This window comes from Elephas maximus, chromosome 13, assembly GCF_024166365.1.
Source record: "Elephas maximus indicus isolate mEleMax1 chromosome 13, mEleMax1 primary haplotype, whole genome shotgun sequence".
NCBI lineage: Eukaryota > Metazoa > Chordata > Mammalia > Proboscidea > Elephantidae > Elephas > Elephas maximus.
The window spans coordinates 91,300,430-91,325,072 of NC_064831.1; the positions used below are offsets into that span (position 1 = coordinate 91,300,430).

General features: G+C 38.8%; 1 protein-coding gene across 4 annotated transcripts in view; it reads left to right on the forward strand.

Annotated features, from left to right (window-relative positions):
- Positions 1–24,643, forward strand: part of MEF2A (myocyte enhancer factor 2A) — a 211,813-nt gene that overhangs the window by 164,038 nt on the left and 23,132 nt on the right. For all 4 annotated transcript variants that reach the window (XM_049906144.1, XM_049906146.1, XM_049906143.1 and 1 more), the window contains one exon: positions 20,393–20,580. In XM_049906144.1, the coding sequence (XP_049762101.1) occupies positions 20,393–20,580 (188 nt within the window). The remainder of the gene's footprint in view (positions 1–20,392; positions 20,581–24,643) is intronic.

Sequence of the window (24,643 nt, forward strand, 5' to 3'; positions counted from 1 at the left end):
TCTGTTCGTGTAAAGGCTCTTATTTCTCTAGGATATATTCCGAGGTGTGGGCTTGCTAGATCCTTTCGTAGTCTATTTCTAGCTTTTTAAGGAAGCGCCAAATCAATTTCCAAAGTGGTTGTACTATTTTACATTCACACCAGCAGTGTCTAAGTGTTCCAATCTCTCCACAGCCTCTCCAACATTTATTATTTTGTGTTTTTTGGATTAATGCCAGGCTTGTTGGAGTGAGATGAAATCTCATTGTAGGTTCGATTTGCATTTCTCTAATGGCTAATGATCGTGAGCATTTCCTCATGTATCTCTTAGCTACTGGAATGTCTTCTTTAGTGAAGTGTCTGTTCATATCTTTTGCCCATTTTTTTTTTGAGTTTTTTTTTAATTTTATTGAGCTTCAAGTGAACGTTTACAAATCAAGTCAGTCTGTCACATATAAGTTTATATACATCTTACTCCTTACTCCCACTTGCTCTCCCCCTAATGAGTCAGCCCTTCCAGCCTCTCCTTTTGTGACAATTTTGCCAGCTTCCAACTCTCTCTATCCTCCCATCCCCCCTCCAGACAGGAGATGCCCACACAGTCTCAAGTGTCCACCTGATATAATTAGCTCACTTTTCATCAGCATCTCTCTCCTACCCTCTGTCCAGTCCCTTTCATGTCTGATGAGTTGTCTTCGGGGATGGTTCCTGTCCTGTGCCAACAGAAGGTTTGGGGGCCATGACCGCCGGGATTCCTCTAGTCACAGTCAGACCATTAAGTATGGTCTTTTTATGAGAATTTGGGGTCTGCATCCCACTGATCTCCTGCTCCCTCAGGGGTTCTCTATTGTGCTCCCTGTCAGGGCAGTCATCGATTGTGGCCGGGCACCAACTGGTTCTTCTGGTCTCAGGATGATGTAGGTCTCTGGTTCATGTGGCCCTTTCTGTCTCTTGGGCTCTTAGTTGTCATGTGACCTTGGTGTTCTTCATTCTCCTTTGCTCCAGGTGGATTGAGACCAATTGATGCATCTTAGATGGCCGCTTGTTAGCATTTAAGACCCCAGACGCCACATTTCAAAGTGGGATGCAGAAGGTTTTCATACTAGAATTATTTTGCCAATTGACTTAGAAGTCCCCTTAAACCATGGTTCCCAAACCCCTGCCCTTGCTCCGCTGACCTTTGAAGCATTCGTTTTATCCCGACTTTTGCCCATTTTTTAATAGGGTTATTTGTCTTTTTGTAGTTGAGTTTTTGCAGTATCATGTAGTTTTTAGAGATTAGGCACTCATCAGAAATGTCATAGCTAAAAACTTTTTCCCAGTCTGCAGGTAGTCTTTTTACTCTTTTGGTGAAGTCTTTGGATGAGCATAGATGTTTGATTTTTAGGAGCTCCCAGTTATCTAGTTTTTCTTCTGCATTCTTAATAATGTTTTCTATACTGTTTATTCCATGTATTAGGGCTCCTAACGTTGTCCCTATTTTTTCTTCCATGATCTTTATTGTTTTAGATTTTATGTTTAGGTCTTTGATCCATTTTGAGTTAGTTTTTGTACATGGTGTGAGGCATGGGTCTTGTTTCATTTTTTTGTAGGTAGATACCCAGTAATAGTTGGCTGGGTTTTTATCCAGTTATGCCAGCACCGTTTGTTAAACAGACTGTCTTCTCCATTTAACTGACTTTGGGCCTTTGTCAAAAATCTGCTGCTCATACGTGGATGGATTTATTTCTGGATTCTCAATTCTGTTCGATTGGTCTATGTATCTGTTGTTGTACCAGTACCTGGCTGTTTGTACTACTGTGGTGGTATAATAGTTTTTAAAATCAGGTAGAGTGAGGCCTCCCACTTTGTTCTTTTTCAGTAATGCCTTATTTATCCACGGCGTCTTTCCCTTCCATATGGAGTTGGTGATTTGTTTCTCCATCTCATGAAAAAATGTCGTTGGGATTTGGATTGGAATTGCATTAAATGTATAGATTGCTTTTGGTAGAATAGACGTTTTTATAATGTTAAGTCTTCCTATCCATGAGCAAGGTATGTTTTTCCACTTATGTAGGTCTCTTTTGGTTTCTTACATAAGTGTATTGTTGTTTTCTTTGTATAAGTCTTTTATATCTCTGGTAAGATTTATTCCTAAGTATTTTTATCTTCTTGGGGGCTACTGTAAATGGTATTGATTTGGTGATTTCCTCTTCGATATTCTTTTTGTTGGTGTAGAAGAATCCAACTGATTTTTGTGTGTTCATCTTGTATCCTGACACTCTGCTGAACTCTTCTATTAGTTTCAGTAGTTTTCTGGAGGATTCCTTAGGGTTTTCTGTGTATAAGATCGTGTCGTCTGCAAATAGAGATAATTTTACTCCTTCCTTGCCAGTCTGGATGCCCTTTATTTCTTTGTCTAGCCTAACTGCTCTGGCTAGTACTTCCAGCACAATGTTGAATAAGAGCGGTGATAAAGGGCATCCTTGTCTGTTTCCCTTTCTCAAGGGAAATGGCTTTCAGGTTCTCTCCATTTAGGGTGATGTTGGCTGTTGGCTTTGTATAAATGCCCTTTATAATGTTGAGGAATTTTCCTTCTATTCCTATTTTGCTGAGAGTTTTTATCATGAATGGATGTTGAACTTTGTCAAATGCCCTTTCTGCATCAATTGATAAAATCATGTGATTCTTTTGTTTTATTTATGTGATGGATTACATTAATTATTTTTCTAATATTGAACAATCCTTGCATACCTAGTGTGAATCCCACTTGGTCATGGTGAATTATTTTTTTGATATGTTTTTGCATCTGTTGGCTAGAATTTTGTTGAGGATTTTTGCATCTAAGTTCATGAGGGATATAGGTCTATAATTTTCTTTTCTTTTCTTTTTTTTTGGTGTCTTTACCTGGCTTTGGTATCAGGGGTATGCTGGCTTCATAGAATGAGTTTGGGAGTAATCCGTCCTTTTCTGTGCTCTGAAATACCTTTAGTAGTAGTGGTGTTGACTTTTCTCTGAAAGTTTGGTAGAACTCTGTAGTGAAGCCGTCCAGACCAGGGCTTTTTTTGTTGGGAGGTTTTTTTTTTTTTATTAGCTTTTCAATCTCTTCTTTTGTTATGGGTCTGTTTTTGCTGTTCCACCTCTGTTTGTGTTAGTTTAGGTAGGTAATGTGTTTCTAGGAATTCATCCATTTCTTGTAGGTTTTCAAATTTGTTAGAGTATAATTTTTCATGGTAATCCGATACATTTCTTTTAATTCAGTTGAGTCTGTTGTAATATAGCCCATCTCATTTCTTATGCAGGTTATTTGCTTCCTGTCCTGTTTTCCTTTTGTCAGTTTGGCCAGTGGTTTATCAATTTTGTTGATTTTTTTCAAACATCCAGCTTTGGCACTTGTTAATTCTTTCAATTGTTTTTCTGTTTTCCATTCCATTTAGTTCTGCTCTAATTTTTATTATTTGTTTTCTTTTGGTGCCTGAGGGTTTCTTTTGTTGCTCTTTCTAGTTGTTCAAGTTGTCGGGATAATTCTTTGATTTTGGCCCTTTCTTCTCTTTGTATGTGTGCATTTATAGGCCTCTGAGCACTTCTTTCGCTGTGTCCCAAAGGTTCTGATAGGAAGTGTTTTCATTCTCATTGGATTCTCTGAATTTCTTTATTCCATCCTTAATGTCTTCTATAATCCAGCCTTTTTTGAGCAGGGTATTGTTCAGTTTCCAAGTGATTGATTTCTTTTTGCCGCTTTTTCTGTACTTGATTTCCACTTTTATCGCCTTATGGTCAGAGAAGATACTTTGTAATGTTTCAGTGTTTTGAATTCTGCTAAGGCTTGCTTTCTGACCTAATATGTGGCCTATTCTACAGAATATTCTTTCTGCACTAGAAAAGAAAGTATAGTTGGTTGCTGTTGGGTGGAGTGTTCTGTATTTGTCTGTGAGGTCAAGTTGGTTGATTATGGCAATTAGATCTTCCATGTCTTTATTGAGCTTCTTTCTGGGTGTCCTGTCCTTCACTGAAAGTGGTGCGTTGAAGTCTCCTGTTATTGTGGAGCTGTCTGCCTCACTTTTCAATGCTGTTAGTTTCTTTTATGTACCTTGCAGCCCTGTCATTGGGTGCATAAATATTTAATATGGTTATATCTTCTTGGTGTATTATCCCTTTAATCATTATGTAGTGTCCTTCCTTATCCTTTCTGATGGATTGAACTTTAAAGTCTATTTTGTCAGAAATTAATATTACCACTCCTGCTCTTTTTTGATTGTTGTTTGCTTGATATATTTTTTTCCGTCCTTTGAGTTTTAGTTTATCTCTAAGTCTCAGCTGTGTCTTATGTAGGCAGCGTATTGACGGAGCTTGTTTTTTAATCCATTCTGCCCCTCTCTGTCTCTTTATTGGTGCATTTAGTCCATTTACATTCAGGGTAATTATGGATAGGTATGAATTTAGTGCTATCATTTTGATGTCTTTTTTTGTGTGTTGTTGACAGTTTCCTTTTCCCACTTAATTTTATGTGCTGAGTAGATTATCCTTATATATTGTCCTTTCCTTATATTCGTTGTTGAGTTTGTTCCTGCTGAGTCTCTATTTTTTTCTTGTATTTTATTTTGATGAGTAGGATAGTTTGTCTCCTTTGTGGTTACGTTATTATTTACCCCTATTTTTCTAAATTTAAACCTAACTTTTATTTCTTTGTGTCGGCGTATCTTCCTCTCCATATGGAAGATCTATGATTGCATTTCTTAGTCCCTCATTATTGTTTTAAGGTTGCCTTCTTTTATATAATAACATCGCTGTTACCCTGTTTTGAGCTTTTTTTTTAAAAAAATCTTGCTTTGTTTTTTTGATCTCCCTGTCTTGGTTGACTTCTGATTATTCTGCCCAGTGTTCTAGTCTTGGGTTGTTACTTGATATTATTGATTTTCTAACCAAAGAACTCCCTTTAGTATTTCTTGTAGTTTCCGTTTGGTTTTTACGAATTCCCTAAACTTGTGTTTATCTGAAATGTCCTAATTTCACCTTCATATTTAAGAGACAGTTTTGCTGGATATATGATTCTTGGCTGGCAATTTTTTTCCTTCAGTTTTTAAATATGTCATCCCGTTGCCTTCTTGCCTGTGTGGTTTCTGCCGAGTAGTCCAAGCTTATTCTTATTGGCTCTTCTTTATAGGTGACTTTTCGTTTATCCCTAGCTGCTCTTATCTTATCTTTATCTTTGGTTTTGGTGAGTTTGATTATAATATGTCTTGGTGACTTTCTTTTAACATATACCTTACGTGGAGTTCAATGAACATCTTGGTAGGTATCTTCTCATCTTTCACGATATCAGGAAATTTTTCTGCCGACAAACCTTCAACAATTCTCTCTGTATTTTCTGTTATCCCTCCCTGTTCTGGTATGCCAGTCACTCATAGGTTACTTCTCCTAATACAGTCCCATATGATTCTTAAGGTTTTTTCATTTTTTTCAATTCTTATATCTGATTTTTCTTCAGATATATCAGTGCCAAGTGATTTATGTTTAAGTTCAGAAATTCTGGCTTCTACTTGCTCAGTTCTGCTCCTCTGTCTTTCTACTGAGTTGTCTACTTCTGTAATTTTATTTTTACTTTTCTGAATTTCTAATTGCTGTCTGTTTATGGATTTTTCCAGCTTATTAAATTTTTCATTATGTTCCTGAATAGTCTTTCTAATTTCTTCAGTTGCTTAATCGTGTGTTCCTTGGCATGTTCTGCGTATTGCCTGATTTCCTTCCTGATGTCTGGAAGTATTCTGTATATTAATCTTTTGTATTCTGGCTATGGTAATTCCAGGAATGCACTTTCATCTAGAAGATCCCTGGGTTCTTTGTTTTGAGAGCCTGTTGAGGTGATCAAGGTCTGCTTCTTTATATGACTTGATATTGACTGTTGTCTCCGAGCCATCTATAAGTTATTGTATTAGTTTATGCTTGCTTACTGTGTCATGGCTTCTTGGTTTGTTTTGTTTTGATATGACCAAATGGGTTGCTTGAGTGAGCTAGCTTGATTATTTTCGCCTTTGGAGCTCTGACGTCCTGTCCCCAGATGGCTAGGGCTGTTATCAGGAATATCAGTCTAGGAGTCTGTTCACTTTTCTTGTGTGAATTCAGCTCAGATGTCCAGGTAGCTGATTATCAAGTGTGTGGTACAGGCTGTGTCGTACAGTCTTAGAGGGGCAGGGGTGATTGGTGTATGTACCGGTATCTGATTGCAGCAGGGGGTCACACTCTGAACAAGGCAGGGGGCTGAGAACTGAACCCCGAGTGTCTCTGAGGAAAGCGCATCCCTGTTCCCTAGAGCGCTCAGCTGGGTGGGTTCTGCAGAGGGACCATGGGCACCCAAAGTTTTTGGTTGCAAGGACTGGGAGGTACCAGTTATCTTTGGACCCCTTTCGTGAGCGTCTGGGTGGCCTGAATGAAGCTACCAGTCCTTAGGTCCCTGATGTGGGTAGGTGATTGCCTTGTTTTATAGGGAAAGCAGTGTGAAACATCAAACACCGACCTCACCACTACACAGCTGAAACGGTTGGAGTCTGCCAGCAAGGGCCTATTCTCCCAAAATAGGCCCGCACAGGACCCATGCAGAAGGGAAAGGTGCTCAAAGTCTACGGACCATTTATGTCTGGACAGGAGCCGCTTCTGTCCTGAGCTCCCCCAGTTAGTGGAGCTGGCAAATTATGTTTTCCCCCAGTTGCAAATTTTTTCCTTCTCCAAGGCCTGGAGGATGACTCTGGGTGTTCAACAGGGCCTATCTCAAGCCCAGGGAATTCAGCCGCTGAAGGCGGCTTGGGGGTGGGGGGGGTGTGGTAAAATATAGAGAGGTATTTAGCTTTGCCAAGAGTGCCATTCTTCTCAGGTTCTGGAGGTGTGAGTAGGCTGTGTTTCTGGCTGCTTCTCCCTGAGGAAACTGCGGCCGAATGCTAGTACCAGCCCCCCACCACCACTGCTCCGGGAATGGTGCCTGAGGGTTCCCTGCAATTCAGGTCCAGTAACACCTCTCTGCTTCTGAATGGTCTCTTCCTCCCCCTGCCCCTCAGTTCGTTTTCTAAGCTTGCCTTGTGAAGCTCAGGGCTCCTAGCTTGTCACAGATATACTCGTTTCACGTGGTTTTGTGGGTCTTTGTTGTAAAGGTATTTCGCTGGAAGCGTCTGTCTATTCCGCCATCTTGGCTCTGCCTCCCCTTTAATTTCTTGACTGCTGCTTCCATGGGTGTTGATTATGGATACAAGTAAAATGAAATCTTGATAACTTCAATCTTTTTTGTGTTTATCATGATGTTGCTTATTGGTCCAGTTGTGAGGATTTTTGTTTTCTTTATGTTGAGGCATAATCCATGCTGAAGGATGTAGTCTTTGATCTTCATCAGTAAGTGCTTTGTGTTGTCTTTGTTTTCATCATACAAGGTTGTGTCATCTGCATATCGCAGGTTTTTAATGAGTCTTCCTCCAGTCCTGATGCTGTATTCTCATATAGCCCAGCTTCTTGGATTATTTGTTTAGCAAACAGATTAGATAAGTATGCACAGGTTTCCTGATTTTAAACCATGCAGTATCCCCTTGTTCTGCTTGAATAACTGCCTCTTGGTCTACGTATAGGTTCCACAGGAACAAAGTTAGGTGTGTTTTACTCTGGAAGCTCTGCTGAAACCTGTGCACCGTGGGTGACCCTGCTGGTACTTGGTGGCTTCCAGGATCACAGCAACACGGAAGCTGCCACAGTATGACAGACTGACAGATGAGTGGGGGAGATATATATATCTTAAATTTTGTGTTTTCTGCCTCTTTTTCAAAAGCTAGGATTCTTCAGATGCATGTACTGTTGAGAGCAGAGGCATCCTTGAGCTTTAAACCATTTGAACAAACTCAGGATAGTAGAAGACTTCTTAAATAGGAAGCTAAACAAGACTAACCACAAAGAAAGATTGACCGCTTTGCATATGTTAAAATTTGGAAGCGTTGTTCATCACAAAGCGTCATATAGTGAAGAGGCAAAAGAGAGTAGGAGAGTACGTATGCAGTACACTGAGCCAACAGAGTTTTCATAAAGAAATACCTACAAATCAACAAGGAAAAGAAAACTTAAGTTTTTAAAATATAGGTGAGAACATACGTACTTCACAAAAGAAGCTATCCAGGTGTCTGGTAAACATGTGAAAAGATGCTTAATCTCAGTAATCCAGGAAGTGCAGAATTAAGACCACAAAGAGGTAGCGCTATACACCTAACAGGATGGCTAAAATGAAACCAGTAACACTCTGTGTTGACAAGGCTGTGGGACAGAAACTCAGACACTCGCGGTGGCAGTAGCAGGTGGTAGAACCATTTTGGCAATATCTCCTAAAGTTGAGATGTGCATATTCTATGACCCAGCAGTTTCCCTCATTGCTGTATATTGTAGTGAAATGCATAGGTGCATCATGAGCACCAAGAGATGTGTAAATTATTATTTTTTACAATCAGCATCTAGAAATAATCTGGATTTCTGTCATATTATAATGCATAAATAAAGTATAATACATTTATGTGAAAGAATACTAAACTGTCATGAAAATGAAGGAACTACAGCAATAATGGAGCCCTGGTGGTTCAGTGGTTAAGAACTCGGCTCCTAACCAAAGAGTTGGCAGTTTGAATCCACTAGCTGCTCCTTGAAAACCCTGTGGGGAAGCTCTACTCTGTCCTGTGGGGTCGTTATGAGTCAGAATCGACTTGACAACAACAAATTTGGTTTTGGCTTTTATAGCAATAATCAAGAACATGCATAAATTTTATCAAAATAACGTGAATAAAATACACAAATATTTACTGGTTCTATCTACATAAAATTTGAAAAGCGGGGAAAGAAAACCATAATGTTAGGGGTGCATGTGTGGAGGGATGGTAAAACTTTTTTTAAAAAAACCAAGAAATTACTGGAAAACATGATAGTAGTTACAGGAGGAGAGGATAATATTTTAGGGGGTCAAATTATAGGAACTTCTGTGGTGCTGGCAGTTCTTGAATTATTTTATTTAATCTGGGTTGTAGTTACATAGATGTTCACTTTATGATAAATCATTGATTTTGTTTTGTGCACCTTTCTGTATGTGTATGTTGTTGTCGTTAGGTGCTGTCGAGTCGGTTCCGACTCATAGCGACCCTATGCACAACAGAACGAAGCACCTCCCGGTCCTGCGCCATCCTTAAAATCGTTGTTATGCTTGAGCTCATTGTTGCAGCCACTGTGTCAGTCCACCTCATTGAGGGTCTTCATCTTTAACTCTGACCCTGTACTTTGCCAAGTATGATGTCCTTTTCACTTTCACCAAGCAAGGTTGCGTCATCTGCATAGCACAGGTTGTTAATGAGTCTTCCTCCAATCCTGATTCCCCATTCTTCTTCATATACTCCAGCTTCTTGGATTATCTGCACAGCATACGGATTGAATAGGTGTGGTGAAAGAATACAAACCCTGATGTACACCTTTCCTGACTTTAAACCTGTCAGTATTCCCTTGTTATGTCTGAACAACTGTCACTTGATCTATGTAAAGGTTCATCATGAGCACATTTAAGTGTTCTGAAGTTCCCATTCTTCACAATGTTATCCATAAATTGTTATGATCTACACAGTTGAATGCCTTTGCATAGTAAATAAAACACAGGTAAACATCCTTTGGTATTCTCTACTTTCAGCCAGGATCCATCTGACATCAGCAATGATGTCTGTAGTTCCACGTCCTCTTCTGAAACCAGCCTGAATTTCTGGCAGTTCCTTGTCGATATATTGCTGCAGCTAGTTTTGAATGACCTTCACCAAAATTTTGCTTGCATGGGATATTGATGATATTGTTCTATAATTTCCACATGCAGTTGGATCGCCTTTCTTGGGAATAGGCATAAATATGGGTCTCTTCCAGTCAGTTGGCCAGGAAGCTGTCTTCCATATTTCTTGGCATAGACGAGTGAATGGCTCCAGCACTGCATCCGTTTGTTGAAACATCTCAATTGATAGTCCACCAGTTCCTGGAGGCTTGTTTTTCACCAGTGCCTTTAGAACAGCTTGGGTTTCTTCCTTCAGTACCATCGGTTCTTGATCATATGCTACCTCTTGAAATGGTTAAACATTGACTAATTCTTTTTGCTATGATGACTCTGTATTCCTTCCATCTTCTTTTGATGCTTCCTGCATTGTTTAATATTTTCCCCATAGAATCCTTCACTATTGCAACTGGAGGTTTGAATTTTTTCTTCAGTTCTTTCAGCTTGAGAAATGCCGAGTGTGTTCCTCCCCTTTGGTTTTCCATCTCCAGCTCTTTGCACATGTCATTGTAATACTTCACTTTGTCTTCTCGAGCCACCCTTTGAAATCTTCAGTTCTTTTCCTTCATCATTTCTTCCTTTTGGTTTAGCTGCTCGACGTTCAAGAGCAAGTTTCAGAGTCTCCTCTGACATCTATCTTGGTCTTTTCTTTCTTTCCTGTCTTTTCAGTGACCTCTTGCTTTCTTCATGGATGATGTCCTTGATGTCATTCCACAACTCATCTGGTCTTTGGTCACTAGTATGCAGTGTGTCAAGTCTGTTCCTGAGATGGTCTCTAAATTCAGATGGGATATACTCAAGGTCATATTTTGGCTCTCGTGTACTTGCTCTGATTTTCTTCAGTTTCGGCTTGAACTTGCATATGAGCAGTTGATGGTCTATTCTACAGTTGGCCCCTGGCCTTGTCCTGACTGATGATATTGAGCTTTTCCATCGCTTTTTCCACAGATGTAGTCAATTTGACTATAATTTTGACTATGCCACCGGTATTCAGATACCAGCAGGGCCACCTGTGGAGGACAGGGTTCAGCTGAGCTTCCAGACTAAGACAGACTAGAAAGAAGTACCTGGCAATCTACTTCTGAAAAGCATTAGCCAGTGAAAACCTTATGAATAGCAGCAGAATATTGTCTGATATAGTGCTGAAAGATGGGCCCCCCAGGTTGAAAGGAACTCAAAAGACCAATGGGGAAGAGCTCCGTCCTCAAGGAAGAGTCAACCTTAATGACGTGGATGGAGTAAAGTTTTTGGGACCTTCATTTGCTGATGTGGCATGATTCAAATTGAGGAGAAACAGCTGCAAACATCCATTAATAATTGGAACCTGGCATGTACAAAGTATGAATCTAGGAAAATTGGCAGTCATCAAAAATGAAATGGAATGCATAAACATCAATATCCTAGGCATTAGTTAGCTGAAGACGACTAGTATTGGCCCTTTTGAATTGTACAATCATATAGTCTACTCTCCTAGGAATGACAACTCAAAAAGGAATGGTGTTCATTCATCGTCAAAAAGAACATTTCAGGATCTGTCCTGAAGTACAATGGTGTCGGTGATAGGATAATATCCATATGCCTACAAGGAAGACCAGTTAATTCAACTATTATTCAAATTTATGCAGCAACCGCTAAGGCCAAGGATGAAGAAATAGAAGATCTTTTATCAGCTTCTGCCATCTGAAATTGATTGAACAAGCAATCAGGATGCATTGATAATTACTGGTGATTGGAATATGAAAGTTGGAAACAAAGAAGAAGGATCGGTAGTTGGAAAGTATGGTCTTGGTGATGGTGCCAGAGATGAAATGATAGATGTGTGTTATAGTTTACAATTAAAAAAAAAGGTTTTATAAATAAATGCACTTCACTAGATATGAAAGACCTGTCCCTACAAGTGGAACACTTATGGCGCAGTGGTCAAGCGTTTAGCTGCTAACCAAAAGGTCGGCCTTTCAGATCTACTAACCGCTCCTTAAAGAACCCCATGGGGCAGTTCTACTCTGTTCTATAGAGTCTCTGTGAGTCGGAATCAACTCAGTGGCAATGGGTTTGGGTTTTTTTTGTTTTGTCACTACAAATACGAAGGAAGGCACTTTTAAAATGTTTTGAGGATGTGTTGTTATACTTCATGTAGTATTTATACTATTAATTCCAAAGTCTAGGAAGAAAAAATTCACACGTACACACACAGAAACTCTCAACAGTCTTTTGAGCCTTTAGACATTGCTCTCTGCATGTGACAGCCAAAACCACAGCACCCATCTTGAGATCATGAAACCAGTCAGTTTAAGAGGACAGGCCAACGTGCCAAGGATGGCAGAGGAATGCTTAAAGAATCTGGGTCCTCAGTGATGTTGAACTGCTGAAGGAACCAAGCCTGGAACAGCTGTTCCTTCATTTGTCGTGTTTTGTGGTAATGATATCCTTTCCTCATTCTTAAAAGGAAAAATAAATAAAATATATACAACCGATTGTTGTTGTTAGCTGCCGTTGAGTCAGGCCCTGACTTGTGGTGACCCCATGCACAACTGAAGAAAATGCTGCCAGGTCCTTTGCCATTCCTGTCATCAGCTGTGGATTGGACTTTGTGACTCAAAGATTTTCATTGGCTGGTGTTGTCATGCCTTTCTTCCTAGTCCATCTTAGTCTGGAACCTCCACAGAAACCTGTTCAGTAACAGAGCTACACATAAGCCTCCACTGGCAGCCAGGTAGGAAACCCTGGTGGCGGAGTGGTTAAGTGCCACGCTGCTAACCAAAGGGTCGGCAGTTTGAATGCGCCAGGCGCTCCTTGGAAGCTCTGTGGAGCAGTTCTGCTCTGTCCTATCAGGTCGCCATGAGTCGGAATGGACTCATCAGCGCTGGGTTTTGGACAGCCAGGTGTGGTGGCTGCATGTGAGCTACATTGTTTGGGAATTGAACCCAGGTCTCCTGCACAGAAGATGAGAATTCCACCACCGAACCACCAATGTGACAGGAATATTTAGTAAATGAGTGGACATTTAAATGTTTGTAAGTGTGCAATTCAAGGAAGAAACCCTACTAGTGTTTAAGAAAATGAAAAGGACGTTCATCGTTGCTAGTAGTTATGAAATTCAAATAAAAACAGCCAAAAGAACACCACTTTTACTTTCCAATTGCCAAGTATTACCACTTTTTATTGTGATACTCAGATGAAGGTGTGGTGAAACTGATGATGTCATATGGGCTTATGGGATTTTAAATTACTAACAATCTTTCTGGAGAGATTTTGGCAAGATATTTCAGTAGTCATAAAAATGTTCATACCTCCAGAAACTCCAAGTCCAGTAATCCTATTTTGGGAATGTCTCCCAAAGAAAGAAATCAGAATATGCTAAAGTTCATTACAGTGTTATTTATAGTAGTGAATAATAAGAAATCAACATATTCAATAGTATAAAAATTAAGAAAGTAAGTTTTCCAACTGAATTCCTTTTTAGTTGTGATATGAAACTATACAAAAAACATGTATATGGAAAGTAAAAAGGAAGGGAAAGTCCAAATTGATTATAGTAGTTGTGTGTGGATGATGGATTGTAAGTGTTCTCCTTCTTTTTGTAGCTTTTGAATTTTTATGGTCCTATTTTTTTTTATATTGATAATGGTGCCCTTGGAATCATAAAATTTTTATTGTAATAGAGCATTTGTTTATTATTTACTTACAATTTAATCTTTGTTTTCCATCTATGTTAATATTTGTACAAATAAAACCTGCCAGTTTTGTACATAGTATAAATTCTCTAGCTCTTTCAAATGGGTAGGGAGCCCTGGTGGTGCAGTGGTTAAAACGCTTAGCTGCCAACTGAAAGGTTGGTGGTTCAAACCCCCTAGCCGCTCTGTGGATAAAAATGTGGCAGTCTGCTTCCATAAAGATTTACAGCCTTGGAAACCTATGGGGCAGTTCTGCTGTGTCCTGTAGGGTTGCTGTGAGTCAGAATCGACTCCAAGGCGGTGGGTTTGGTTTTGACTGGTTCAAGGAATAATCTGCCTATTTGATTATGAATTATGTTATTAGCTATAGTTCTCTACTGAGAGTTTACACTTAATCAGTTTATGCTATAGTTCAAATGACTTTGGAGACTTCTTTTAACTTTGGGCTTATGTTTAAAAATCAAGCATAAAGTAAAATTTCAGATATCCTGCAACTTAATTTTTTAAAAATGTTGAAAAAAAGAAAGAAATATTCTGGGCTGGAAGTAGAAAGACTCAAGAAGCTCTTGGAATTGTTTAGGGTTGAATGAAAGTTATAAGGTTTATGTTGTAGCAGAGGCAGTGGCAGTTAAGAAGAGAGAGATGAGATTAAGAACATTATGAAGAAACACCTAATAAAGCTTGGTAGCTCTGTGATGGTGAGGATGAGGATGACGGGGGATAACAGTGGTCAGATGTTTAGAACAGGTTGACAACAACATAATTAAAAGAAAGTGGCCACCGAGCAGTTGAATATGGACTGGAAATTAGGAGAGACAAAGCAGAAAGACAGATTTAAGAGTCTTTCACATTGTGGTGCTAGTTGAAGCCATGGGGATGCATAAAGTCTCTGAAAGAGAAGTAGAGATGTAGCCTCCTTGAGGCTGCCTACACAAGAGACATTGAGAAGGCATTTATGGTGTTCAGAAAGAGAAGAAGCAGGACTCATATGAGCATTACCTGTTTCAGATTAGAAACTTCTAATAGACAAGGATCTATGCTATATATCCTTTGGGAGTTTTCATTGAGTCAAATAAGTGTATCATTAATTATTTCAAAACACAGGTTTTTCTTTTTTTTTATTTCAGAAACCTCAAGCAGTTCTTTATACAAATGAATTCATTTTATAAACTTTTAAAGTTCATGTTTATTTATTAGATAATCAGTTGAAAGTTTGTCAGATTTTATGAAAAATTTATCAAATATGATAAAATCAATTCTTGAACCTTGCTTTGGTTGAGTTTTAAAGAATACTTTGAAATTTACATGTTTAGTTCAACTTCTGGAATGGATTCATAATTTAAAAAATTAATGACATCATTGTCTACAGTTTAGCCCCAGAGAAGAGTAGGGCACATGAATGCATTATTTGAGCTGAAGTGATTTATGTTCTGAAATGTGAGCCAGACTGATACAACTGAATGATGTGTCTTACAGTTGGAGGACCGTGAATGAGATTGGCTGTATTAAGTTTCTGGAGCCATTGTTATGCGCTTTGTTCCAGATCATTTTGTCATGTTTGTCTTCGGGCAGTAAACTACCAAACTGTGAACAGGTTTTAACAGCAATGACATTAAATTGAGTTTATTCATATAGAAGAGATACTTTAATTCTTAAATTTGTAAGCTATGGCAAAATGAGTTATGTACTAAAAATACCTATTTCAAAAGTCTATCTCAGCAAGATCCTCATTTTTGTTATAAAAAATGAACTGGTGGTAAGAAGGCAACATTAAGTAGTATGTTGTTCCACTCTACAGAATAACAAATGGTGCATGTGAGATAGCTTCAGCCTGGCAAGGTACCAAAAACTTACATCATCCTGTAATCATTATCTGCTGTAAAGTCCTGACTTTACACAAGAAATACTGTGCTTTTAGATCCTCTTTCATGCCTGTAATTTGATTCTCATGGCTTACTATGGTATCATGGCTTACTATGGTATCATAGCTAGCATCAGGGACTCCACATGGGAAAATAGTATTAATGCTTCTTGATAATGTGTTCCTCTAAATTATACCTTTAAATCATCTCATAATGTATTTGAGAGGAAATATTTTTTTTCTTCAGATTTGAGTGTAAATCAAGTAAAAAGAATCTTCTAAGTATTATCAGAGAGTACATATTGAGAACATATTTGTGCTAAGAAATATTGTACATCTAATGTTAATCTGTCATTCTCATTTTACTATGCAGTATGAAATTTCTGTTAATGCCTCCTACTATCTTGAATAAATTATTTGATAAACATCTTGTTGTCCTCCAAATGTCTGGGTTGCAGGTTCCCTCTGCCCAGTTCATAGATGAGCTCTACTCCGTAGGGGATGATCTAGTAAAGAAGTTGTTGTTGTTGACACCACTATTTTTTTATTTATTTTATGAAGCTTAACAGTATGCAGGAAATTGCTTTATGGCATATGGAGAGAAGGTTCAGCCCAGATTTAATACACAACTCCTTCAAAAATAATTAAAGCAGAATGCAGGAAATGGCCTCATAAGTTTAACTGAAATCCCAGTCTCTGCAGCAAAATTAAATCACAAAAATGAATTAAAACTGCTAAGTCAATTGGTAAAAGTTTTGGAGAAAGCAGGAAGAATTAGGTGAGAGTTAGGGGGAAAACCCCAACATGTCTGTCAGTTTGTTATACTGTGGGGGCTTGCCTGTTGCTGTGATGCTGGAAGCTATGCCACCAGTATTCAGATACCAGCAGGGTCACCCGTGGAGGACAGATTTCAGCTGAGCCTCCAGACTAAGACAGCCTAGGAAGAGGGACCCAGCAGCCTACTTCTGAAAAGCATTAAAAGCCAGTGAAAACCTTATGAATAGCAGCGGAACATTGTCTGGTATAGTGCTGAAAGATAAGCCCCCCAGGTTGGAAGGCACTCAAAAGATGACTGGGGAAGAGCTGCCTCCTCAAAGTAGAGTTGACCTTAATGACATGGATGGAGTAAAGCTTTCAGGACCTTCATTTGCTGATGTGGCACCACTCAAAATGAGAAGAAACAGCTGCAGACATCCATTAATAATCGGAACCTGGAATGTACAAAGTATGAATCTAGGAAAATTGGGAATCGTCAAAAATGAAATGGAACACGTAAACATCAATATCCTAGGCATTAGTGAGCTGAAATGGACTGGTATTGGCCATTCTGAATCAGACAATCATAGTCTACTATGCTGGGAATGATAGCTCAAAGAGGAATGGTGTTGCATTCATCGTCAAAAAGAATGTTTCAACATCTATCCTGAAGTACAACGCTGTCAGTGATAGGATAATATCCATACGCCTACAAGGAAGACCAGTTAATACGACTATTACGCAAATTTACACACCAACCACTAGGGCCAAAAATGAAGAAATAGAATATTTTTATCAGCTGCTGCAGTCTGAAATTGATCGAACATGCAGTGAAGATGCATTGATAATTACTGGCGATTGGAATGTGAAAGTTGGAAACGAAGAAGAATCAGTAGTTGGAGAATATGGCCTTGGTGATAGAAACAATGCTGGAGATCGAATGATAGAATTTTGCAAGACCAACAACTTCTTCATTGCAAATACCTCCTTTTACCAACATAAATGGCGCCTGCACACATGGGCCTCGCCAGATGGAACACACAGAAATCAAACTGACTACATCTGTGGAAAGAGACGATGGAAAAGCTCAATATCATCAGTCAGAACATGGCCAGGGGCCGACTGCGGAACAGACCATCAATAGCTCGTATGCACATTCAAGCTGAAACTGAAGAAAATCAGAGCAAGTCCACGAGAACCAAAATATGACCTTGAGTATATCCCACCTGAATTTAGAGACCATCTGAAAAATAGATTTGACGCACTGAACACTAGTGACCAAAGACCAGATGAGTTGTGGAATGACATCAAGGACATCATCCATAAAGAAAGCAAGAGGTCACTGAAAAGACAGGAAAGGAAGAAAAGACCAAGGTAGATGTCAGAGGAGACTCTGAAACTTGCTCTTGAACGTTGAGCAGCTAAACCAAAAGGAAGAATTGATGAAGTAAAAGAACTGAACAGAAGATTTCAAAGGGCGGCTTGAGAAGACAAAGTAAAGTATTATAATGACATGTGCAAAGAGCGGGAGATGGAAAACCAAAAGGGAAGAACACGCTTGCCATTTCTCAAGCTGAAAGAACTGAAGAAAAAATTCAAGCCTCGAGTTGCAATAGTGAAGGATTCTATGGGGAAAATATTAAACAACGCAGGAAGCATCAAAAGAAGATGGAAGGAATACACAGAGTCATTGTACGAAAAAGAATTAGTCAGTGTTCAGCCATTTCAAGAGGTGACATATGGTCAGGAACCGATGGCACTGAAGGAAGAAGTCCAAGCTGCATTGGTGTGAAAAACAAGGCTCAAGGAATTGATGGAATATCAACTGAGATGTTTCAGCAAACAGATGCAGCGCTGGAGGTGCTCATTTGTCTATGCCAAGAAATACGGAAGACAGCTTCCTCGCCAACTGAATGGAAGAGATCCATAAAAAAAAAAAAAAAATTTTTTTTTTTTTTAATGCTTATTCCCAAGAAAGGTGATCCAACCGCACGTGGAATTGTAGAACAATATCGTTAATATTACAAGCAAGCAAAATTTCGCTGAAATCATTCAAAAATGGCTGCAGCAGTATATCAACAAGGAACCGCCAGAAATTCAGGCCAGTTTCAGAAGAGGACATGGAACCAGGGGTATCATTGCTGATGTCAGATGGATCCTGGCTGAAAGCGGAGAATACCAGAAGGATGTTTACCTGTGATTTTATTGACTATACAAAGGCATTCGACTGTGTAGATCATAGCAAATTACGGATAACATTGTAAAGAATGGGAATTCTAGAACACTTAACTGTGCTCTTGAGGAAACTTTACGTAGATCAAGAGGTGGTTGTTTGGACAAAACAAGGTGATACTGATTGGTTTAAAGTCAGGAAGGGTGTACATCAGGGTTGTATTCTTTTCACCATACGTATTCAATCTGTATGCTGAGCAAATAATACGAGAAGCTAGACTATATGAAGATCAGCGTATCAGGATTGGAGGAAGACTCATTAACAACCTGCGTTATGCAGATGACACAACCTTGCTTGCTGAAAGTGAAGAGGACTTGAAACACTTACTGATAATCAAAGACCACAGCCTTCAGTATGGATTGCACCTGAACATAAAGACAACAAAAATCCTCACAACTGGATAGATGAGCAACTTCGTGATAAACGGAGAAAAGATCGAAGTTGTCAAGGATTTCATTTTATTTGGATCCACAATCAACAGCCATGGAAGCCTCAGTCAAGAAATCAAAAGACACTTTGCATTGGGTAAATCTGCTGCAAAGGGCCTCTTTAAAGTGTTGAAGAGCAAAGATGTCACCTTGAAAACTAAGGTGCGCCTGACCTAAGCCATGGTATTTTCAGTCGCGTCATATGCATGTAAAAGCTGGACAATGAATAAGGAAGACTGAAGAAGAATTGCTGCCTTTGAATTGTGGCGTTGGCGAAGAATATTGAATATACCGTGGATTGCCAAAAGAACAAACAAATCTGTCTCGGAAGAAGTGCAGCCAGAAAGCTCCTTAGTGGCAAGTATAGGGAGACTGCGTCTTACATACTTTGGACATGTTGTCAGGAGGGATCAGTCCCTGGAGAACAACATCATGCCTGGCAGAGTACAGGGTCAGTGGAAAAGAGGAAGACCCTCAACAAGGTGGATTGACACAGTGGCTGCAACAATGAGCTCAAGCATAACAACAATTATAAGGATGGCTCAGGACTGGGCAGTGTTCCGTTCTGTTGTGCATGGGGTCTCTATGAGTCAGAACCGACTCAAAAGGCCCTAACAACAACAACAAGGGGGAAAAATTAAACACTAATTGTCTGGAATCCTGACTTTAGAATGATAACTGCTGGAGAGATACAATCCAGTTTCTAAGTGCCACACCTCATCTCTCTGGTTTCTTTATCCTTTGGTATTCAGACCCAAACTCAAAAGTACTCCTTTACCTAGGCTCTGATCGTACATTTCTGGAACCAGCCACTGTGGCTAGGGAAAATTATGTATACTTGTTGGCTCTGGCCTGAGTCAAATGCCTGTCATCCAGCCACTTTGTGGCAAGGAGGGTTGAATTGGAGTCAACCCTACCAAATCACATGGCTGTTACACATGAGAAGAGACTAGAATGGCTACAACATCCATGAAAATAGAAACTGTCTCTTAGATTGATTTTTTGTATCTCAACTGGTGCCCAAAAGTACTGTGTATACACAACATATAACACAGTATACCTGTTCCCTTATTTTATCTAAGAGAGATGGATGGTTCTGTGGGGAAAGTTAAAAAGTAGCAATAAATGATTCACTTCCAATAAAGTATAAATATTTAATAAAGGACTTAATGGCAGCTGAAGAAATAGAGCTGGTACTGGTAGAGCCATAAGGAAGAAGTACCTAGTGAAAATGAGGCATTAGAGCTGTGTGCTAAATGAACTGCAGTCAAGGAGTAGCCCCAATACCCGGCCCAGTACCCAGAACCTAGTAACAGTGCCTTTGCTGTCACAAGAATGAATGAACAGGCCAATGTCAGGCATTTTCTTATAATATCTCCATGATCTTGGTCCCTGGTATGAGAAGCTCTGTTAGAAACACGTGTTGTGTTTAAGTATCTCTAAGCAGTGAGGCTGGAAAATAAGTGACGTTAGTCTTAAGCTTTGTATGTATTTCTGACTTTGATTGACTTCTTTTGTTATTTTTAAAATACCCAAATATACATGGTTAGCTACTAGTAGGTTTTGTTACAAATTAATTTGTAACTAGTAGTGGGGAAAGCTTGCTTCATATTTGTGCCAAAGTATTTTAATGACTTTTTCCGTATTAATGAACACTATTTCGTTTTCCCAGGTAATGGCTTCGTAAACTCAAGAGCTTCTCCAAATTTGATTGGAACTACTGGTGCAAATAGTTTAGGCAAAGTCATGCCTACAAAGTCTCCCCCTCCTCCAGGTGGTAGCAGTCTTGGAATGAACAGTCGAAAACCAGATCTTCGAGTTGTCATCCCCCCTTCAAGCAAGGGCATGATGCCTCCATTGGTAAATTGAACCTCTCTTCAACTCCATTCTTTAAAGCCCATATTTTATACATAGTCTATATCTTTTTGTAGTTTTCCGTACCTCCATAGAATCTAAACTTTTTCTTAATTACCTTTTCTATTTAAAATTAACATTTGAAGAGACAAATCTATTTTCAGTGCACAGAAATCAGACTGGAAAAATTGGAAGTAGATCTCAGTAGTAGTTATTTAAAATTAAAGAAAATACGGAGAAATTATTTTCCTTAATTTTACTAAATTGGAATCTTTGCTTAGAAATCTCATTCCCGAGATTAATAAATTAAACCTAATTTATGTACTTCATCTCTGTCCTTTACATACTTGCAGTAATCTACTATACCTGCTTTTCTATGTGAGAAATATTAAATTATTAGCCAGGAAATTCTACACAACAAAGGGAACAACTGTACAGTAGGGGAAAATGCATAAAAACTTGGATGGGTTATTATTCTCCAAGTAATTTTTCTTTGCTTATTCCTTCTTAGATAATCTGTGTGTTTAATTCTATAAAGAATGTAGGTGTCCTTCCACCATCTATGTAATAGGTCCGGCCTCATTTACTTTTGAGTCCTAAGTCTGTGTTTATAAAGGACAGGAAAATATGTTTATTCCCTTCGTCTCTGTAGAAAAAAGATTGGAATATATATATATACATATACATACATACATACATACATATATATATATATATATGTGCAAGTTTTAAGACCATTTCTAGTTAAGCAGCTATTTGACTACTTGCATGCTAAGTGATATATACCAGGTGTTCTTTGTACTGTGCATCTGCTAACTTATCATTTGACTTTTTGTTAACCAAAAGTGATGGTATCAGGCTTAAATAATAATTATATATTTTTATAATGCTTTATTCCCAAACATCTTTATAGGCATTGTCTCATTTGACTCTGAATTAAACTGTAATCTTGGCTAGGTAGGGATGAGAAAACTGAACATGTTTTTATTTGTCCAACATGGTACAAAAAAGACCCAGGACCAAAAAACTCTTTTAAATTCTGTATTCTGGGTCAAAAAAAATTTAAAAAACAAAGGAATACTTCTTCATGCAAAGATACAGAAACCTAGAAACTGTGTCGCTTCCATCCTTACAATGAAAACAATAATTGGATGAACAAAAGTAAGTTCACAGTTTTTCTTGAATTCATTGTAGTGTTGAGATTTCAGGGCAGCCAGCTGGCCTGGACTCTAGAGGGGGAGAGACATCTTCAGGGAAATATAAGTAGTTTGAGCACTGACTTACAAGACATAGGAAATAAGTCAAGCTAAAGTGATTGGCGAATTGCCAGAGGCCACATGTGCACGGACAGAGCTGTGCGGAGCCCCTGTGGGCGGCAAACATAGGGGAAGTCCACGTTCTCTTGTAGGCGTTTTCTCCATGAATCCTAGAGGGCACTCACAGACGAGACTGGGAGTGCCCTGAAAATGTCGCCTTGTGGTACAAACTGGGAGAGTGGAAGAATAGCCACCTCGGCAGAGGCAGAAAGTTTTGCTTGGATTGTTCTTCCCTTTTACTCCTGTGAAACAAAAGGCTTAACCTGTGAGGATACGAGCAAAAAACACCGTATCCTTAGGGCGCTGGTGAAATCCCACTGCACCTGGGGAAGTGGAGAAGGAAGAATACCTCCACCCCTGGTAGAGGAGGACTCACACCTGCTGCGTGCAAAACTGCAAAGAGAACGGTAGGGTATCTGAGAAGGTCACAGCCTCAAGACTTACAGACATAATGTCTGGCTAACACTGAGACTAAGTCAGAAAAACAGAGAAAGCCTTCCTAACTCCCACTCCCTGTTAATAAACATCAAGTAATAAGAAGTAGCTTGTAAGAGACAGACCGTTGCTGAAGCACAGCACCAAGAGGAAGGCTCAAGACAGGGTGGAGCAATCATTTGGAGGCAGGGAGCAGAGGAGAGCCTTGGCAGACCAGCCTCCCCATCCTCTGCAGAGATTTGAAGCCTGTGACAGATACACTGAAGGTAACCATTGCAACAGTAAAGCTCAAACCTAACCTAGTTCTTAATTAAATTAACTCAAACCTTGCAATAAAGTTCTAATAGAAGGAAAGGCCTGTCTATTCTCAGATATAAAAGCTATTTACGATAGTGTCTGCCGTCCTACACAAGATGGCTGGCTTTTAACAAAAAATTATGGGATATACTAAAAAGCAAGAAAAAAAAAATACTCTGAAGAGACAAAACAGTAATCAGAACCAGACTCAAATATGACACAGATATTGGAACTACCTCATGGAGAATTTTAAATTATTGTGATTAGCATATTAAAGACTAATGAAAAAGACAACATGCAAGATCAGATGGTACTTTTGGCAGAGAGATGGAGATACAAGAAAGAATTAAGTGGAAATGGTAGAAATGAAAAAAATAATAGAAATGAAGAATGCCTTCAGAAGAGTCATAAGTAGACTTAATATAGCCAAGGAAAGAATCTGTGAACTTTAAAACTAGTCTATAGAAATCACGCAAGCTAAAGGGCAAAGAGAAAGAAGAGTGTACCCAAAATAAAGGAAACAAAGTATAGAGTGAAGTATCCAAGAGCTCTGAGTCTTTATCAAATAGTTTAACATACACGAATTGCAATCCTAGAAAGAAGAGAGAGAGAATGGGGCAGAAGAAATAATAACCAATACCAAGTAGGATAAATGCCACCAAATGTGTAAGTGCATAGTACACGCGCACACACACACTCAGACTGCTAAAAGCAAAAGAAAAAAACCTTAAAGGCAGCTAAAGAAAAGAGACACATTAAATACAGAGGAATAAATATAAGAATTAATTCTATCTTCAGAAATCATGCAAGCTTGAAAACAACATGATAACATACTTAAGTGCTGGAATTAAAAAACAAAAAACCCACCAGCCTAGAATTCCGTACCCAGCAAAAACATCTTTTAAAAATGAAAGATAAATACTTTCTCAGACAAACAGAAATTATGGGAATTTATTGCCAGCAAACCTACTTTACAAAAAATGTTAAGAGAAGTTCTTCAGGTAAGAGAATATGATACATCAAAAACTTACACGTTTTTGTAAGTTTACACAAAGTAATGAAGAACAATGGAAATGGAATAAATTAAAATAAAATTGATTTCCACCTATTTTAATAAACCTTTTTAGAACAGTTTTAGATTTGCAGAAAAATTGCAAAGGTAATACAGAGTTCCTATATACTCTGCACCTATTTTCCCATACTATTAATAAATTAGTATGGCCCACTTGTTACAATTAATGAACCAATACATAATTATTAACTAAAATATGTATTTCATCCTTTTTTTTTTAAAGCTTTTACCTAATGTCTTTTTCTGTTCCAGGATCTCATCCAGGATACCACATTTTATTTAGTCATCATGTCTCCTTAGGTTCCTTTTGGCTGTAATAGTTTCTAAGACTTTGCTTGTTTTAATGACCTTGACAATTTTGAGTTACTGGTCAGATATTTTATAGAATGTCCCTTGATTGGGATTTGGCTGATTTTTTTTTTCCCTCATGATAGACCAGGTAATGGGTTTGGAGCAGAAGACTGAAGAGTTTAAAGTGACATCAAGGCTATATACTATCAAGACGACTAATTTTTGTTGATGTTAACCGTGACCCTCAGGCTAATGTAGTTTTTGATGAGTTTCTTCACTTCTAAAGTTACTCTTTCCCCCTCCTTTCCATACTGTACTCTCTGGAAGGAAATCTATGCACAGCCCAAACTTAAAGAGTGGGGAGTCGTGCTCTACCCCCTTGAGTACAGAGTATCTACACAAATTATTTGGAATTCTTCTGCACAGATTTTCCTGTTCTCTCCCACTTACTTGTTTATTTATTTATTTATGTTAGTATGAACTCATGAGTATTTATTATATGCTTTGGGTTATATATACCCCAATAGCACTTCTTCCGTCACTCAAATTGTTTCAGCTTTGGCCTTTCAGTTGGCTCCCGTGATCCTTTGACATTTCCCTTATCCTTGTGGGACTTTTTAAAGGTGGCGTACTTTACTTCCTGGCATACTATATGCTT